This window comes from Pangasianodon hypophthalmus, chromosome 2, assembly GCF_027358585.1.
Source record: "Pangasianodon hypophthalmus isolate fPanHyp1 chromosome 2, fPanHyp1.pri, whole genome shotgun sequence".
NCBI lineage: Eukaryota > Metazoa > Chordata > Actinopteri > Siluriformes > Pangasiidae > Pangasianodon > Pangasianodon hypophthalmus.
In genome coordinates this window covers 17,630,608-17,652,111 of record NC_069711.1, presented here as the reverse complement: position 1 = coordinate 17,652,111, position 21,504 = coordinate 17,630,608, and the positions used below count along the sequence as shown (strand labels likewise).

The following is a 21,504-nucleotide window of genomic DNA, read 5'->3' as shown; positions in this document are numbered from 1 at the left end:
TAGTACCAACGACAAAAGTAGTAGTGGTCGTGTCACAATCCACTACACCAGCGTTAGACTTCAATGGCCTACAGCTCCACCTGCACTCACCTGTCTACACTCTCAGCTCATTAATGGGACTATAAAGGACTTTGATATCAGACTCACATTGTGTGATCTTTCCTTCCTTTTTAGTGTATTTCTGAGCCATTTGATTCTTCTGTTTTTTGGGGTTTTCGACTCTTTTCTGCTCTCTGGCTTACTCTTTTGGACTACATTTTGGAATTACTGTCATCATGGTCTAGGCCCTTTTTACCTAGACTGTACGTCACAGCTTTTCTTTAGATTTGAGTAAACTCTGAATAGCTCTGCCTGATCCTGACAGTAATAATAACAGTATTATTAGTAGCTGTCACCACCTGATCTGTGTGCATGAGCTGTGCCAATCAGGCCAGAGACACAGATCATATAGCGTCAGTACTACCCCATCTGTCCCGCACATGTGTGAACGGACTTGCGGTCCTACATTCATCACACTTTCACATAATGATGGTTAACAATATCATAAATATCATACAATTGTGGCACAAACCTTGCACAATTAATTTTTGTCTTAACCAGCTCATCAAATATGAAAGACACAGATTGTCCAACAAAATCCTGAACAAAAGGATACAACCGTAGCACTTTATCTTGTATTTTATTGTCTTATTATACTTAAAGGATACTGCACCCTTTTCTTTTATGTTTCTTTTTTTTTTAATTTAATCTTACTATTTTCATCTTTTCATTAACAATTAGTAACAATTTTACTTTTGTTTTATTCTATGATATGATAGTAAACTGTACTATACAAATAAATTTGGCTTGCATTATAGTTATGTGATATTTAAAGCACTTTGCTTGCACAGATTTACTTATTAAATGAAACTTCTTAAATGAAATGCCCTGTTTCTCTGGAAAGCTTTACTACATCTACAACTATTAGTGAAGTCGTTATGAAATACTGGATTCTTCTTTAGATATATAGACTGTATCTGTGAGAAAAGCACTATATAAATAACAAGAATAACAATTATACTATGGTTAGAGTGAGGAGGAAAACACAGAGAGGTAGAATTAGCTGTTTGTGTGTGTGTTTCCCTTAGACTTCAGACTGGGCTCAACACATATGCTACATTTCATAGACATAAACATTCACATGTGCTGAAAAACCCACTGTACGAGACCACACAGCCATACACACAGCTTGGACAGCCCAGAGTTATTCCATCCCCGTGCTTGTTTTCCCCACTCCTCTCTGCCTGCCTGTGGCGTTTCAGCAACTGCCTCCATGCTGGCAAGCTCAGTTAAAGCCTTATATAAGACCATGACCCTGCTAGCAAAGCCTTCTTACTCCTTCACTGAGACTGAGAGTCTGCTCTGACCTGAGCTGAAGGTCCGTGTGACAGCAAAGAGTTAAAAGTGAGCAAGAGCGGCAGTGAGAGAGTGAGAGTGGAACATCTGCCTGACCTCTGGAAGGCTCCCTGCTATCCTCGCCAGGGACGATAAATTTCGAAAAAGAAGAATTAAAATAAAGGAAGAGAAAAGCATGGAGGATGTCGAAGAATTCAGGTCTACGTCTAATGTTATTTTTAGTGGTCTACTACAGCTGGAGAGGGGCGAGTGAGGAGTGTGAGGCCCATACATTTACTACACAGAGAAAAAAAATTGGGAGGGAAGAAAAATAGAATAGAAAAAACCTTCAGAAATCAACTGGCAGGTCTCGCTGAGCACAGCAGAGTTTATCGATTTAATTGCAGGAATAAGGGTTGTTATTAGTCTCAAGACATTAGACAGAACTGCCTGAGACTCTAAATCAGCTCCAGGTTTCGAGGTGCATTTCAAACCTCAGGAATTCTTAATAGCATTATGAAAGCACTGAAGATCACTCTGAAGCTCAGAAAGAACATTTCTGCTCCCCTCCTCGCCCTCAAACCCAACTGAATACCATGCCAGTTTACAGATGGGCAGCCTGGCAGGCGAAATTCCACCACACAATCCTGTGAGTAATGTCTAGTAATGCTGGTTTTACAAGCATGAAAAGGCCTGAAAAATAGATGCCGGTCCCACTGACTTTAACGACAACGATGAAGTCATGCGGCCAAGCTAATTAAACATAGAATGTGTTTCAACAGGATTTTACAGTCAAGGTGCTGAGGAAACCAAACTGATTGCCAAGCATGCCGGGGCAGTAAACAAAATTTTAAATGCTGATTCAAGGATCAAGAAGTGACATACAGTCTACGTGTTGGTAATACAGCATCAACATCTTTACAAGTGCATAACTAAAAAACAAAATGTTATGAGAAAGGCTGTACGATAAATAAATGTGAAAAAAATACAGACTAGTTAACTTGGAACTTAAGTGGGCCACCAGACATAAAGCATGTCTGATTTTGCTGACAGATGTCCCTGGGCCAACAATTTGGCTAATCACACATTGATTGTATGAGCTTGGGTTTCTATCTGTGCAGAGGGAGTTTCTATCAATGCATCCACGAGTGAAGTGAATGAATGTTTTATGAGCTCAAGATGTGTCAAATAATCAAGTTCGCACCCGGCCAAACAAATTTAACTTAATTCTGTTTTCAACCTAGATCAAAACGTGCAGGAATAGCAGTCAGATTCCTGACATCAGTCAAAGCAGAACACCTGCATATGTAGCACATCTGTGAGTGATGTGGTGTAACTCATTTGAGTGAGGTTAGCTTTGTGATTAAAGCTGCACCTCCTCTTTATTGTGCACAATTAGTGGTATGGCTTTAACTCCAGTCTTTCTTCACAGGAGGCAACTACCTGAGGCTGAAAAAAGCTACAATGATCCCTTTTTCCTGCCTCAAATCCACACTTACTCCACAACATTCGCTTAAGGTTGCAACCCAGTGAACGTTTATGTACCTTTTACAAAACTTGCCCATGACTGATCCAGTTCACGAGAGCTTTAAACACAAACTAAATCTCATAATCAAGAATATAAAAATGTTGTTGTAGGCTGTGTAACCAAAAATGAACACCTCTCCAGGCTTGAGACATTGAGGAGGACAGAATATTTGCAAATCGGTGCAAAAAACCTTTAACACCTTTGGTTTTGGTGCGTACTTGTGAATTCTGACAGTCTCCATAGGAGGAAGGCATCTAGCATCTCTCTGCAAGCTTATCCTGTTGTATAAATCTTACTGTTTATCCCTTATCTGGCAGTAAACAGTTCCAGACAAGGCTAGCTCTGCACTCTGAGCTAATGTCCATGGTCACTCTCTGGGGCCTCTGACTCACGGCTAATGTCTGCAGAGGTGAGTGGAGCGGAAACTTTGTATCATCCCGCTAGCTAGTCTCATACAAGATGATGCCTTCAGCCTCGTCCAGACAGGAATTATCAAACCAAGCAAAGCCAGTGTGCAATCACGCCATGCAGGGCAGGCAAGGAGGTGTGTTTGTGATCTGTTTGTGCTGATGGAGCAAGTACAGCTGACATCTGGCAGTTCCACAGTGAGCTCCAAGTATGAAATATGACCCTATGAAATATTACACCACGCTTTCAGAAAGGTACACTGCAGCTGTTCATTCTGCAGGGGCTCAGCATGGAGCTGAGGGTCACAGAGAGACACATTTCCCCACACTGTTCCCTCAAACGGTCAGAAAAGCAGCTAAAATATCATGGTACTTCAACTGAATTCATCATGTCATCAACCTTCCCGAGAGCTCCTGGACCACCAGCCTCAAAACAGCCCCAAATCATCAATAATCCACCACCAGATTTTACACCTTCCTCAACTGAAAAGGAACCTATGCAGAATGCATTTACATTTTGTTAATTTATACCACTTACACTAGTCAAATTTGGTGTTTGAAGTTCTCAAACTTGCACACTATGGAGACACATTGGATTTGGGATACTCCTGGTGGCTTTAAATCCCAGTCTATGAGATGGAAAACAGAGTGCATTTTTCCCTGCAACAGCTCTTCCAATTCAATGCCATTAGCTGAGTAGGGTGTCTTACGGCAGAAAAAAACACAAAAATCCAGGACCGGGAATGGTAAAACTACATGCTCCACACCTTTAAAAACACATATTTCACAGGGGTCTCCTGAACTCTGCCTATCAGCATCTATATATTACTGCCATATGTGCAGGAAAAGTGGAGACGCCAGCCCAAATGGTTTATATCAATTATCGCCAAGCAGTAATCTGAAGAAAGCACGAACGTCTTGCTAAGATGATAATGTGCTTTAAACCAGATGTAAAGGTTCTGGGATGTGACAAACATCCCCCAACAAGATGGAGAGACAAATGCAGTAAATATATTTCTGCGTGATTTGCTCCACTCACTTCACAAAATCAAGGCTAAGGCTAATCAAGTCACTGGCACAGACTCAGGTTTGTGTTTCTCTGAACTGGCAAGGCCTTGCAAAGTAGTAAACATCATCATCTATGTGCAAGCACCACAAAAGGAAAAACAACCATTGCAAAACTGATATTGGCACCACTATGGTTTCAATTAACAATGTCCTCCGAGCAATAAAAATCAAACAAACAGTTACTTGGCAAGCGCAGAAAGAAAAACACATCAATCAGCCAAATGTTGCTCCAGGAAATGACACCAAAGACATCATTTTGATCAAACGTCTTAAACAGCAATGCCATATAACATAACATAACATATAATAAACCAACCCAGGTCTATATTCAGTAACCACCAACTCTCCAAAACCCTCTGCACATCTCATTTAACCTGGATAATATTCCTTTCCGTATAATTTCAATGTCTACGTCTCTATCCCAACAGACAGGATAGTCTGTGAAGCGTGTTTTACAGTGAGGTCTGCGTTTTCCAGCTTTTCTTCTAGAGGCGAGAAGCTCAATTGTGGTGGCCAAGACCAACATTGTGCTCACCATGCCTGTACAGGCTCCAGGCCTCCTGTCTGTGACACTGGGCCTCTGTGGGCTAGAACCTCTAAATGAGAACTGGTAGAGATTAGCCAGATGTTTAAACAAAAAAAAATAAAAAATACCCTGCTAAAGAACAACAGGAGGCCTCCAGGGGCATCTGCAAGGGTATATGGTGTTAATCCCTAACAACCAACCTTTTTCAAAAAGGAACTGCGTAAGTTGTAAATGGTAAACTTTCTCTCTTCTTCCTTTACAAATTTCAGAAGCTCTGGCTCCAGAATGCTAATACCTTAGTTGTTTGCTGGACAAATGTGTCAAAGTTCTGACTCTCCTCATTAAGTGAAGAGCTGAACAGGAAACAGTTGGAGTAGTGTGTGCATATTGGGTGCATGGGAGAGAAATGGCTGAATAAAGAAAGGGACTTCCAGGTATCCTATTCTTGAAGTGTACTATGGTGTGAGATCATTGTTCTGGCTGATCACATGCTAACACTGAAGCTTGGTGAGGCATGTCTGTGTGTGTATGCCTCCACAGAGGTGATGTCATCTTCACACTCTGGAGTACAAACTCACGCCAAGAGCTTAGGAAGGCCAGAGCAAATAGAAGAATATTGCAAGGCACTACAGGATAAAGTGTTTCTTATTTTATGCTTAGAAGGAATCCACACGTGAGTATGGCCTTATGGAAAATATATACCAACAACAATCTGATGGATCACATGGACCAAAAAAACAACTTGTTCACAAAACAAGTGCTCTATTGCTGTCGGTCACCAACATGATAGCAGGATAGACTTATTTAAGTATTGTTGAGCAGACAGCTAATGCTCGCTCCTTCCCTCCAACTGTCAAAACAATTCCGACTGCCAAAACACACAGATCAGGTACACTCAATGTGCGCGTGTAACCACATTCATCCAGAAATACGATATTGAGCCAGGGCATTGTGCATGTGAATGTATCCGTGTAATTACCGAGAAGCCCTCGGGCTGGAAAAGGAAACATTTCCTATGCTTCAGGAAGTGGAATACACCAGAAATACAATTGAAATACGCCTTTCATAGCTGCAGTTATAGCTGATTTGTATCTGCCATGATGGGGCAAATTACAGCTTGTTCTCATTAGAAATACATTACATTTAAAGCTACATATTAATTTTTATTAGTACAGTGCTTTTAATAATAGACATTGCCACAAACCAGTTTTATAGAAATACAGATGTAGATATAGATTGCTAATGAGCAAGCCAGAGGTGGCAGTGGTAAGGAATAACTCCCTAAGATGACATGAGGAAGAAACCCTGAAAAAAAAAACAGACTCAAAAGGGAACCTATTCTCTTCCTGGTGACACCGTGTAGTGTAATTATAAATCATTACTATTCTACAACTGTATACTATAAAGTGAAACAGTGCTAAGGGTTTTGAAAGGATGTTCAGTATGAGCATCCTGTGAATAAGAGTCCTGGGATGACGACAGGACAGCCTTTATGATTACAGCAGCAGGTCTTAGTACAGTATCCATTATGAGATACTGAGATTATTATGAGATTATATGAGATTATTCACTGAATATTCACTGTTGAGACGTGCAAATCTTAAGAGTATCCCTGCGGAACCATGCAGCAAAAACACACTCCCCAATTTCATTTTACAGGAATATACGCAGTCAGCAGGTCAGTGTTGCTGTCAATCCTCTCTATAGGTCCAACTCCTATATCCAGATGGTCGAAATCTGCGTCATCCATTAAGATTTCGCAATGCCCCTTAGAGTGCAAGAAAAAAGACTAGTGGTGGAAAGATGCTGGCATATAGGAATATATTTATATTATACTTATGTTTGACCTCTTCTCACCTCCTCTCAGTGGTCATTAGCGAAGATGTTTGCAAGGTATTATTGCATATGCCAAGTTTGTATGTGTGTGTTGTGTATCGGTTTCAGTTTTCCAAGTTGAACTTCATCCATAAAAGAGGCGGCTTAGCAGAGCACATTGCCACATATGGAAATAATACAAACTCCCAATGCTACATTCTTGTGCAATGCTATGGTGTAACGCTAAGGTGCATCAGAAAATGATTATTGCACACAACCTGCCAGCTACATGAAAGCTTTTGCCAACATCCATCAGAAATAAAGAGGACATAAAGCCAGATTCATAGAACTGAGTCTCTTGGGTAATAGGAAAGCTAAGGCCTGAGGGTCCTGGTCAGTCTATTTTCATTTCAGACCTTCTATATAATGAAAGCCGCTTTACTGACTATGTATGGTGAGTTATTCAAAAGATATTTGTCTCAAAATCACCTAAAAGCCTTTTAGTGCCCCCTCAATCAAGCCAGAGGAAAGAAACTGGCCTGGATCATACCATGATATCATTTTGGACAGAGGAGTAAAGAAGTCCTCATTGGGTTAATAGGATCATTTGAATATAATTACTGAGTTGCTGATAAAACCCAGGTCAGCTGATCTCTCAGGCAAAAGAGGTTTCTTTAGATGACGACGCAGGTGAGATGTGATCTTTAAAGACGGGTTGTGAAAGTGTTTAGACTGGCTGTAATGGAAATCTCGGTGCCATGCCAAAGTAGCAAAAACACAATGCAGTGCAATTAGGGGTGTTTCTTTCTCCTTAAACTTCTTTAGAAGTAGCACCACTGTGATTCTTTCCAGCTGTGAGGTGAACTGGCAAAAAAAAAACAGAGCGACGGAGAGAAATGGAGTGTAACCGTGGCTAACAGCTAAACTTCAGCACCAAGCTAACTTCCACAACACTGTCTGACCATTAACCATCCGTCACCAAGTGCAGTTAGTGTCTGCAGACTGCAGCAAATCAATACCAACCTGTGAGCAGCAGCCAGACGCAATCAGGCAAACAACAGACGTCTGTCTGAGACGGATGGTTACCTTGGCACGGCGTCATGTGTACATGCATGTGTATCTGTGTATCTGTCTGTGTGTTTTTCCTCTAGAGACATGCACCTGAATGCAGCTTTGAGCGAGTGGAAAGATGGCTGGCAGGTGTTAGGGAATGTGTTTTTGGGGGGAAGACTGACTTGCGTTAAAGGGCCAAGTGTTTGACTCATTCCATGTTGTCCGGGAATGAGCTGTTGGTGAATATTCATCATGCAGAGGAAAAGATGGATATAGCAAACAAGCCCAAGTGATGACGGCCTGAGAAAAGATGGAAGGTCAATTTCAACTCACGTGGAAGATCCTTTTAATTCCAGGAGCCAAGTTATCTGCATGAATCCTCCACTGGAACGGCTTTGGCGAGTTCAGCACAAAGATCAGCGGCTTTTGGTGCACTGACAGAGACTGGATGGGCCGCAGGTGTAATGCCACCTAGAGACAGAGGAGATGAAGAGTTAAATCAAAGAGCTGGAGAATAGGAAAGAGCAGACACATGAAGAGCAGATGCATAACAGAGAAATGTGCCAAGACAAAGAGGGGCTTCACAAAACACAGGAAGAACGCATGGGGTCTTGCATCTAAAGCACTGTTTGAGCTGGATTATTTTTACCCAAGGATATTCTGGAATACAATTTGTAAGGTATTTTATTTAGAAACATATCTGTGTAATTACTGGATTGACAAATCACCCAGCATCATGTGACACTCTAACAATAATACAGCCATTTCTATTTCCAGGTTTACTATAAGGGAGCTCTGTTTCCGTACTGGAGCAAAATCACATCCGTCCTTGGTAATAACATAAATAACATAAACACCCCCATACACCCCGCTCCCCCCCCCCCCCTCCAACAAAAAACAACCAAATTAACATAAATGAGGCTTTCCTCTCTCTTCTGTTTGACTACACATGTTTTGACAAGCAGGCTTGCTGTGTTGGCCGTTCCCATGTAATTACCACAGACCTCTTATTGCTTGTTGCTCTTTATCACAGATTTTTGTTGCTGTTTATGCAAACTCTTTCCTGATAATGTCACAGTGACTGCCAGAGAGCAATGTTGTTTGGAAGACCGAAATAAAGTGTGGGCTGCGCTGGCGTTTGAACTTTCACACACTGGCTCTTTTGTTAGAAACTGAGAAAGAAACCCCTCCCACCACACACTGTGGATTTTCTGCTGAGCTTGCCGCATGGACCGATTAGATCAGAGTGGTCTCAAACTAAGCAAGGGATCCAGGAACCAAATTCAGGCTGCTGATCTGAAGAGCTGAAACCCAGCGCACTGTGATTTACTTCTTCTCATCATCACTCAAACACCCCACCACAAACCACCCACTCTGTGTTTCTAATAAGCAACAATAACAGTCCTAAGATTAGTAGCAGCTTGTGTGTTGATATCAGAAATCTCAGCCCCAGAGAAACAAACAGCTCAACTAGGTACAAAAATATTCAGTCGTTAACATTATTTCAATATTTCTCCCACTACTGTTGTCAAACTGTGTCTATGTGTGGGAACTTAATCTTTAATTTAACATGGAGTTTTAAACGTGAACTGACCAAACGCCAAGAATCTGACCTCCCGAGCCTAAATAATGTTCAAACCCTTAAAATATCATGTCTGATCTTAAGCTCCACTGTAACTCCTCTCTGGCTAGACCCATGAAGACAGTCAGCTTCATAAACGCACACACACACCCAAGGAAACTAGCAAACGCCTTCTCACTCTGGAAAAATTAATTAATTTGACTAACCCTCAAAAATATGAGCCACATATTACAATCAAAAACACCCATACAGATAGCATATGAAAATACATCTGCCAGATGTATTTTCAAGACAAACTGCAATCAAGACACATTTTGTTTTTAGTTTTGTAATGTTACAGTTCATGTACAAAGAAATCTGTGTGCTGTCTTGCACGTTTCATCCTGTAGATCTGTATCTCCACAGAGAATCCACTAACTCTTCTCTAGCACTCAATCATATCAATGATCTCATTTCCCTTTATTCACATGTATTTGTTTGGCCAAAGTGACTCACAAAAGAGGCAGAACGCAATCCAAGCACAACAGCGAGATAAATGCTGCTAAACTAACACTGCATCAGCTAACAAAAAACAAATATAAAACAGTTGTAGGAAGAGCAGAGAGAGTCAGAACTGCAACATGAGGGTTTGAGGTAGTGAGAGTACTCGAAAGTCATACACACGCTAGTCACATTAGACACACGCTAGTTGAGCAAATGCTTTTATAAACATATAGGTATTTATGGAATATTCTCAGTACATGTGTTGATTTAGTCTGATAAAGACATACTGACTCCTTACCTCTTCAACACCTTAACACTTAACAGCTCAGCTGTATCCTGTCTCAATTGTGCACTGCATTGGATAAAAGCATCAGCCAAATGAGGTGAATCTTAAAATGTGTAAATGTAAGGTTTAGTTCACTAGCTGTAACCAAACATTAATTAAGGCTATATTTGTATATTTGCATTGCCACAAACTGGAAACAGAACTGAAGACTCTGCTGGTCTACTTACTACATAATCTTTGTGTGTGTGTGTGTGTGTGTGTGTGTGTGTGTGTGTGTGTGTGTGTGTGTGTGCGCACGCGCAGAGTTGGAGAAAGTGACTGGGTTAAGCAATAAGCTAATGTAAATACTGCAATAATCATGACACAGAGAGGGAGGCCTTCGAAGAGGAACAAATGGAACAAATTACTGAGTGCTTATCACAAGGAGAGCTTGGCAGATGCAAAACACACACACACACACACACGCACAGGCAGGCCTCCATAAGCACTTTGCTCCTTTCTTTTTTCACTTGATGACGTTTTCTCTCATCTCACCTTGTCGTAAGTGGAAAATGTGTGATAAGTGTCTGAAGTCGGAAAACCTCCTATAAAAAGGATGTGCTCCGGGAATAAAAAGCAGCAAAATGTACAAAAAACAACTGTGACTCACAAATCTGGCCTCAGCTCATAGAGAACGTGGAGAAATGGACACACAAGTGGCTAAAGAATGAGGAGTGAGTGGAAAGAAAGAGAATGAGAAAAAGTAGAGGGTGAGCCATCACCTGCATACATCCAACACACTTCTACTCAATTATATACAAATTATACTCTTAGGGAAAAAAAGGGGTTCTTTTAACAGTGAAGGGTTTGTTGGCATGTTAAATGCTCTCTGCTAGGAAGGAAAACACTAGGTTGTAGAACCCAGAGGAACAAACCAAAAACCCTTAAAAATTTTAAGATTTCATAATATAATAAACAGTACAGTAGACAGCCAGATAGATAGATAGATGAAAAAAAGACAGACAAACTGACAGACAGATAGGCAGACAGGCTGACAGATATACAAGCAGACAAACAGATGATAAACATACAGAAAGACAGGAAGACAGACAAGCAGACAGACTGACACACAGAGAGACAGACATACAGATATACAATGTATACTGAGGTCCTTGTATTAGAGAGAGAGACAGATAGAGACAGAGAGAGAGAGTTAGACACACAGAGAGAGTTAGAGACAGAAGGGGGGGGGGGCTAAGCAGGAACTTCCAATTGTAAAAACTGCATAATTACTCAGTAAAAGTATGAGTCAGAAGCAGTGTACGCACACACTCAGTCCTGATGGTCCGAGCCAGCTGGAAGGTGAGAAGCAAATTACCAAACACACACACACACACACACACACACACATCTACTTAACACTTTACTGATAACTAGAGCCACAGATGAGCTCAACAGCTCACAGTGAGACAATTAACTCACTCCTCAGCACAATACACTCTCTAAGGAGAGCTTAATGATGGGGTCCTGATCCCCGTGTCATGGTCATGTTATGGCTGATCTCATCCTCCTCTACGGATTACTGAGGGTAAACGGCATTCGATGAAACCGGCAACATGCTCACATTTACTTTCTCCCCTCCCTTTAACCCACTTCCTCTTTAACCCCTCAAACGCCAGGTTTATTATTCAATTATTCATCTCAAAGCATATTGAATTATTTTGAAATTACAGTAAAGCTAATATGAAAGGTATGTAGTTACGACAGTGAGGAATGTAAACCTGGACCAGGCGAGGGCTCTTGGGAGGTTAAGGGATTAACTTTCTCCCTGTCTTTCCCGTTCACTCTCCCTCTCTCTCTCTCTCTCTCTCTCTCTCACACACACACACACACACACACACACACACACATACACGCACACACACACAAACGCACACACGCACGCACACACACATGCACACACACATGCACACACACACACACACACAAATGCACACGCACATGCACATAAAGGCTGCAGAGTACAGAATACAGATTTGAAGTCTTGACTAGACCCAACACTGGATTCACATACTAACAGAAAAAAAAACAATATTGTGCAGTAATGTGTAATGCTGAAGACTGTCACAGTAAGCATACATACCTACTCTGAAAAAAGGGAATATGTGGTCTGTCAAAAAAAAAAGTTTCTCATCAAAATGTGATTTCAATGCTTATACCAAATTTAGTATTTAGTATCTAATCTACTAGTTTGAATTATTTAAAGTGAGTGTTATAATTCATGTAGTATTAACATAATCCATGTATATGGCACAACAGTGTAGTGGGTACTGGGTTTGATCCTGAGCTCAGGTGAGTGTGCAGTGTTTGATTTCATTTTAGGGCTTTGAAAATACATGATCAAATCATGTTCGCTGTATGAAAACAAATTGCGTTAATGCAACTCAATTCATGTGCAACACATATACACATCTGCAATAATAAATTCAAAGAACTTTTTTTTCCCAGTGTACCATGGTAAGATTTTTTGGCTCTCATCTTTGCTAATTGGCCTTTAGGATGCTTCCAGAGCAACTTAATGACAACTTTGCTAGCTAAGCTTATTAGGCTTTTTTCCTTAACTAAAGTTGCAAGTATTTAAATCTGGCTATATTGCAAACCGTCCTGTCGCTTGAACCCTCCACCCCCCTGAATTGTTCTACCATTTGACCAGTGTACAATACTTGTGCCCCACTACTAGTATTAAAGGTTTCTCACCAGCAGATCTGTGGGAGGGATGAAAAGAGGGTGTTTAGTAGTAGACACAAGCAGGAGAGAGACAGACGGATGGAAGATAGACGGACGGGCATGGGGAGGTGAGAGTATCTGCTTTTTTTTTTTTTTTTTTTTTGGCTGCAGCATTAAACTCTGTCTGAAAGGTGAGACGTGGGAGTTTGTCTCACTTGTCTGGACTGATCAAGTTGCACCGAAACAACAGCCAAACAGCTGCAGGCCGTCTGTTACAGTAACAGTCACAAATCCCTTAATTTACCGAGACGAGACAAATCAATATAACACGCAAAGTAAAAGGACTCAGACTCTACAAGTGTAACACTGCGTTCCCATTTGCTGGTGACAAGTCACTGATGTCTCTGCAAGGAGCTGTCCAGTTTCCACAGTTCCAATAAGAAGTATTCACCCTACTATATAATTTATTCAGTTATACAGTATAACTTAAGCACATTTCTTTAATATATTATTATTATTCGCTTTACACTATTGCATAATTCTCGTCCATCTGGTTAATATTAAACCCTGACAATACAGTGTGCATTTATACTTCAAAATAAACTGTAGCTATACTTAAAAAACAGCTCACAACTCCCTATGAATGTATTGTGTTACATTAACACAATTTATTTTCATTCATCCAACATGATTTGATCGTGTATTTTCAAAGCACTGAATAAATCTGAATCTCTTAGATCTGACAGACAACATATTCCCTTTTTTTCCAATGTATATGCTTGTTATATATATATATATATATATATATATATATATATATATATATATATATATTACTATACTTTGCTTGCTTTTATTTAGCAACATTAAAGTTGCTACCATCATGTTTTTCTCTGCACTGGAAACTTAACCAAACTGCTGAACTGTGTTTAATTTTTCTGTAAACTAAGCCGAGCTCCATCAAGTCTAAGGTTCATAGGAACCAAACATAAAAAAAAACAAATATTGTGAAGAGGGACATTAGGCTTCACTGCTTCAAACAAATTCAAGTAAAATGGTGACAAACCCAATTTAATTTGTTTTACTGCCAGCAGTCAGAGCACTCAGTCGTCCACTTCCAGAGGAAATGATTGCTCACCTGTGCTTTGCTGATTTCTGGTGTTAACTCAGGTTTAACAACACAGACAGAGAGACAGACAAGATACTGACAAGAAAAGAAAAAAAAAACGAGAAGCACTACACCTTAAATATCAGCGCTTCTTTTGAATGTGGCCAGAAGAGAAACTTCACCCTTATGATTCATGCACTCTCCTGTGAAAGGTCAGTCATAAATTACCAGCCTGTAAAAATCTCTCTCTCTAAGCTCTGACAGCCAGCTTTCACGTCCTGCTATACAAGGGTATTTCCTCTGTTGACAAAGTTCCATTATTTGACCCACGACACTTGCAGATTCCAGGAAAAACTCATAATGTCCAATTTGCCTCCTGCTAACACTAGTCGAGCGAAACATCCAGCCGACTGGCAGCGGAGCAACATAATGGAGGACAAATTAAACCCAAGACAAATAAGAAACAATGAACAAAAAGGGCAGAATTGGTTCCTGCTGAAGCGAAAACCCGGGGAAGCAGCATGTTTGGCAGTGTTCAGAGAACCACAGGGAAATGGATGTTTGGGAAAGTATTGGAGAGGAGATTAGGCCAAATGTCTCTAGTTTTTGTCCTTGTGGAGAGGAAATGGTCCAACAGGAATTGCCTGACAGAATGTCTTTGTAATGTTGTGTACAGCTCTACATCATACTGTACTAAAGAACAAGTAAGGAATAAAACACTTGTATACTCCTACAGGGAAAGAATGAATGACAGGGTGGTGTGACGCAGCCCGACTCAAAAGAGGACCAGTACCACCCTGAAATTAATTAATTTCCAACTAACACCATGTCCTGAGGTGTTTTATTCCTATTATTTTACAGCAAAGAGTACAGATTGATAGATTATTGCTGTGTAACATCCACGAGTTAGGTACTGTTATCACTTAAATTATAGGCATTATAAACGGTCATATATTGCTATTGTATAAAAGTGATAATGCTGCAGAAGTGTAATAATATTGCAGATTAACACAAGTGTAAATGTTGCAGGTTAGGGATATAGTAATTAAAATTTATTGATGATCAACCAGGGATCCAGCACTGTGTGAAAGCTTTTGTAAAGATCTGCGCTGTCTTGTTTGAATGAGGGAAGTAATTGAAACTTAGGAGAGGTAATGACTGGGGTGTGAAGGGTCTACGATGATTTTTGCCTGCATATATAAAATTCTTCACTTCTGAAAGTTTGCAGCCAGTGACTCAGCTGTTACTGTTACAAAAAGGCATGATAATGAAAACCAGTTTCACAGGTTAATATCCAGGCTTTGTGTTTGTGCGTGTTTCACTGGGAGATGGTTTCTCTGTTCTGACCCATTTTGTGTGTGAGTGAAAGACAGCATCTTGGTTCTTTCTGGATGACTGCGCTAGAATAAAGAAGGTCTCTTTACGGCGGTGAAGACAGAGAAAAGGGGAGAGAGAGAAAAAACCTATTGAATGATCCTATCACTGCTATTCAGTGATCTGCAGCTATGAAGCCTTATGACGCTGTGATAGCAATCAGTCTGCCTCCAGCAAACACACACACATACACACACATACACACACATACACAACCTGCCATATCTACTTCATCAGCTCAGTGTATTGCCCTCCCGGAGCCCAGAGGTAGACCCATAACCAAAACATTTGTGTGCTTGTATGTGTGTGTGTGTGTGTGTGTGTGTGTGTGTGTGTGTGTGTCTATATTCCGTGTTTTGAGTCTCCTGACATGTTATCTGTGTGTGCATGAACCTGAACCAGACCTCATTAAAACAGATTTTCCTTCATAAACATGTGTCTCTCCCTCTTTCTCTCTCTGTCTTTGTGCCCGTCTCTGTCTCTCTTGTGTCTATACATTTCATTAAAATTCTTAATTATGTTTCACATGAATCTCAGCATTAAGCTTATATTAGAATTTCAGGTTTGGGGACTTGGGGCTTAAGGTTAAGATTAGGGTCTGGTATTAGGTTTGTTGAGTTTGGGTTAAGGATTCTGTTTGCATCTTTGTAGAGACCAAATACATCCCAATATATAAAAAAGTCCTAATAATAATAAAGTAATAATATTAAGAAGAATAAGAAAAATAATAATAATAAAAAAGTGTTAATTTTAGTTTAAAGAAAAAACTGCAAGATTGTTATAATCATAGCAGTATTTCACTGTAGTATAGTTTAATGGATGTTAATGCTGATATAATAACATGTGATATAATAAAATGTGTGTGTGTGTGTGTGTGTGTGTGTGTGAGTGTGTGTGTTTGAATGAAGCAGACATTGCTTAGCTACAGTAGCTCAAACTCATTTGAGCCTGAGGTGGCACCATTGCCGCCCATAACTCAGCCTTGTCACACTCAATTGTTTGCTTTTCTTCTAGCTCGCTCTCTCTCGCCTCTCTATCAGAGAATTCCACCCGATAACTCAATCATCCGCTCAGCCACAGCCAAGAGCTGCTGTTTGATGTTTGCCTTTCGCTAAATTGATTAGACAAAGACAGCCTGCGAGGAAGATTACTGCTCTACCAGGCATTGTTTATTTTCAGCTGTGGATAAGAGTACAAGCCACTCCTCTCTTTGCTATGCTGTCGCTAGAAGGAATTTCACTTGTTTGTTAAAAAATAGATACTGAGCTCTTGTTTTTGCAACTCCAGAAGGGGAAATGACACCAGCAGGAAAGACCTGATAACTTCCAGTAATCCACAGTGCATGGAAAGGACAGTGGTAAAAGGTGAATAGACACAGAAATGGAACCACAACGCTAAAAGTCAGTGAGTGTAGTCAGTGTTCTCACTAGAACATCACCCAAGTGTTAAAGCTGACAAGCAGGCTCTTTGCTAAAATAGTGAATTGACTGCAATAATATAAGTTTTTATTTAGTTTTATTTAATTTTATAAAATTCATCAAATACTTCATTTAAATGCAAAAAATGAGTGTGGATAATTAAGCCAATTATCCACAAAGACATTTTTCGTAACCTTTTTCACTCATCTTAACCAACGGTGCCAATAATTCTGGAATCTCCAAAAACGCCACATGAAAAGCCTGAACTTTTAGAAAAGTTAACTGCAGTCAACTGCAATCCGAGAGAGAATGTCAGTAGAGTGAGGAGGTTTTTCAACAGGTTTGACCCACCAACGCAGGCCGAACCTCCCTTCCTCTCCTCAAATGTCCCCATTCACACCTCCAAGATGGCTGTCCCCTTTCACACCTTGGCCACCCTCTCCTCCACAGGCCTCCCTGCTGCACTACAAGATTGCGGCACGACAGCCACAGCCTGCCTCTTCTCACCAGCAGACTAAGCAAGGACAGAGAACGACATCATCACTATACCTCCCACACCCAAGAAGACAGCATCACCAGTGCCCAAGAAAGGATGTCCCAGCGCTCTCAACAACTTCAGACCTGTGGCCTTAAACGTCACATGTAATGAAGCCTCTTGAGAGGCTGGTTCTGCAAGGCCCCTGATACGTGACTGCCTGGATCTGCTGCAGTTTGCGTACAAGTATGACATCAGTGTGGAGGATGCCATCATCTACTTGGTTCACAGAGCTTACACACACCTGGAGAGGCCACAAAGCACTGTGAGGTTCATGTTGTTTGACTGCTCAAGCGCTTTTAACATGGTCCAGCCACTCTGGCTGGCTGAGAAGCTCTGTGATGCGGGTGGACCAGGACGTCGTGACCTGGATTACAGACTACCTCACCAATAGGCCACAGGTATGTCAGGCTGCAAGGCTGCTTGTCAGATGTGGTGACTAGCAACACTGGTACACCATAGGGAACTGTACTGTCACCATTCTTGTTCACCCTCTACACCTCTGACTTCTGCTTCAATTCGGGAACATGCCACCTTTGGAAGTTCTTGGATGACTCCTCCATGGTTGGCTCTATCACAGATGATAAGGAGGAGTACAGAGACCTTATCGAAAGCTTCATAAGATGGAGTGACCACAACCACCTTCACTTCAACATAGGGAAAACCAAGGAGCTGGTGGTGGACTTCCGGCGCAGCAAGAGACCCCCCCACACCTGTTGCCATAAGTGGGGAGTGGAGATAGTGCACACATACAAGTTCCTAGGGGTGCAACTCAACAACAAACTGGACTGATATGCCGCAAAACGTCGGGGGAAGGGGGGGGGGGTAGGGCTCTTTCGTGCCATAAGCCATCAGACTCTTCAATGCTACAATACCCAGTACCTCCTACTTCACTGACTGATTCTCACAAACACACACTCAACAGTTAATTGTCATTCCACAGATATTGCACATGTATATAAATGCCAAGGATATTCCACATGTACATATACAAACAGAATTCTAGCATATGTACATAGAAACAGATCTATTTTATTGTTTCTACTATTTCTATTGTTTCAATTATTTCTATTGTTTAGTTATTTATGTAAATTCTTTTCTTTTCTTTGATGTTACTCCTCCTACTTGTGCTGCTGTGTCAACTGAATTTCCCCTATGGGAGATCAATAAAGTTACATCTTATCTTATCTTGGCTTATCTTATATTAACTAGCTATGCATAAAAATACCACCCAACACACACATACACATACACACACATCACTTAGAGAAGGCAAGCAGCTGAAAGTGATGTCATCGTTTGAATGAGGTGAAAACGACACACGAGTGCAACACCTTTCATCTCTCTGTCTGCTCCTACAATCCTTTCTTTTCTCTCTCTCCTACTCTGTTACGGCTCCTTTTTCAGTCTATCGTGTCTCTCCATCCACCACTTATGTCCTTCTGTCTCCATCTGGTATGTTAATTAACGTGAGCACCGCTGTGATCTCGTGCTAACCCACCGGTTTGTTTCTTATCCTCTTCTGCTCCGATACTCACCCACCTTATCATCGTCTACTGCCAGAGAATAGACGCTTTGTTCTTTCAAGATTACCTCTCCATTCCATTTAACTAAACTTTACACACACACACACACACACACACACACAAATGTGGGCCAAGTAACAGTCCAAGTCTGACAACATCATGGCCATTATAAAAACTCGAAATAGATTTAACTAGTAACTAAAAAAGCCAAAACTCAGAGAGATCAGACTGCAATTTTGCCGCCAAAGCTTCCAGAAGGTACCATGATGGAGGGAACAGATGGAAGTGATCAAAGGGAAGAGGGTGTTTGAAACATGCTCTCCACGCTCCTTAGATAAGGTGGCTAAGAGACTCCTTCTCTTTAATAGAGAGCATTCCTCAAGAGTCTCCCTCCTGCCAACGTCACATTCCAAAACACTGTCCAACGTCATCACGCCTCTCTGCACATCAGGCTTCATTCAAGAGCCTGTGACCAAAAGCAAGCAAAAAAGGGATCTACATCTACATCCGGATTTCTGTAACGCTGTTTTGTCTATGGTTAAAAGCGCTATATAAATAAAATTGAATTAAGTGAACTGAAAAAAACCCTCTGCTAACATGAACTCTTTAAATGTAATGTCCCATGTCGAAATATTATATATTTTAATATGTTATCATTATATTCCAAAATATAAATAGTATATAATATATTAGATATAATACATGTAATATATTACATTCATAAATATTTATATTATTTCATTATTTTTTTATTATTTACGTTCATAAATACTTATAAATATTTGTATTGGGTATTTCTAGGTTTTCAGTTCTTTGTCAGTGTTTAGTACTCGATGTGACTAGACTCTCCAGTTCTCCCAAGTGACATAACTCTCCAAGTGTTTGCCATGTTGTCAAGTTTGAATCCTGACAATGCCAAAACCATCCGTGGCCAGGAGACAATGTGACAAAGACTGGCGCTGATCTCCTGGTTTGAAGGACAGTTTTCCATTTTCCTGTCACTAGCCAATTGCAGATGTTAAGACAGTTAATGCTCTCCTCCAAGCATGTTCGGATTCCTGTCACGTTACATGAGCTGCAATTTGAAAAGATGTAGCAGCTTCATGTGTGTCAGAGGAAACGTGTTAACCTTTGCCTTCCCAGGTTGGTCGCTGTTGCAATAACAGATAGCAATAAGAAAAAACTAGGGAACAGATTCATTGATTCATTGATTCATACTTCGTTATCCTGGTCAGGGTCACAGTGGCTCCAGAGCCTGTCCCGGGAACACTGGGGGCAAACTTGTATAACCTTTGGCCTCTGTCCTTCCTGTTTATTTACATGACCATCATTAAGAAGACGGGAACAGTGCAGGGTGTTTTTTGATGATTACCGAAGAAAAATGGCAGCGTAATCCTTGCAATGATGAAGTAATGGAGGTAGTTACATCGCTAATACTAATGATAAAACCTAATTAGAGGTTCTACACATTTGTGTGTAATCATGGACCATAATGATGTCTTTTGCCGTGTACAGATGATGAAGAATTTGACTTTGGATAGTAAAAATGGTTTCAAAATCCAAAATTTGTAAAACCCACTATGGTTAATAATTTTATACCAATAGGACGATCTGATATATCTAAATACACAAACTGGTTGAAACACAGGTCAGTTCTTAAAAGTGCTGCTGGTACAGTTTTAGCATGTCAGTTGAAAAGGAGGAGCAATGGTCTTTGAGGGACATGTACATAACAATCGGTGGGTTTTTCATCAAAGGAAATTTATCAGTTCAGAATGATTGGTGGAGAAACGTCCGCAAGATTATAACACAAGTGCAGTCATCCTGACGACGTACAGATTCAGACTCAGATTCTGAGCATTACAGAAGGCTGCTGTCTGTCAGCGTGAGTGATTAGGCTGTTAGGTATAAAGTGTAGGAGCAGTACATACACACGCTCACTGCCAGGTGTTCAGTTTCACTTAATTGCACAGCGAAGTCGAAAAGACTGGAGAAGAGCCAGGGACCTGTTCGTTCAGCCTCACACAGCTGGGCCTTCCTCTCCATTATTAAAGAGAAAGCATGGCCCACAGAAAGAGAGAGAGAGAGAGAGAGTGAGTGAGTGAGTGAGTAAGAGGGAGAGCACATAGGGACAGGAAGCCATTCATTTAAGTGGTGCAGTAAAAAAATGAAAACGAATGTGTGCAAGTGTGGAAGTGATGTGTGGCAGAGTGTGCATGTGTGACGGCGAGTGGGAGGGGGCTGGACTTGCGAAGACTTTTCACACAAGGATGTTAGTTTAGTGCGGATGTGGGGGCAAACTGTAACGCCTTGCAGCTGCTGTGTGTGTGGGTGTGTTGCTTCTGTATATAAAGTATGTTGAAAATGCAACTAACCTGCCTTCCACAGTTTAAATTTTCATGTGAGCTTCCTCAAGCCTCATCATGCCATGATGTTAACCAGTACGGGCAGAGTTTCCCTGCTCTTCCTTTTCTACTTCCTGTTTCCTGTCCTCTTTCTGCTTACCCACTGAGCACTAGGTTCTTCAGCATGCCCATTAAGTCAGAGACATGCTAGCAATCAGGGATAAAAGAACAACATCCTGTAAAAGCATAAAAACACCAGATAGCAGTCCATTATTTGTGTGTGTGTGTGTGTGTGTGTGTGTCTACATGCATGTTTTTAACAAAACTGAAGATTTTTCTTTAAGGAACTAAAAGAGACAAAATGTTTTCT

At 40.8% G+C, this 21,504-nt stretch overlaps 1 protein-coding gene across 4 annotated transcripts in view; it reads right to left on the bottom strand.

The window, feature by feature from the left end:
* tgfbr3 (transforming growth factor, beta receptor III) overlaps window positions 1–21,504 on the bottom strand; it is a 103,050-nt gene that overhangs the window by 39,405 nt on the left and 42,141 nt on the right. For all 4 annotated transcript variants that reach the window (XM_026913172.3, XM_053231514.1, XM_053231533.1 and 1 more), the window contains exon 4: window positions 8,105–8,242. In XM_026913172.3, the coding sequence (XP_026768973.3) occupies window positions 8,105–8,242 (138 nt within the window). The remainder of the gene's footprint in view (window positions 1–8,104; window positions 8,243–21,504) is intronic.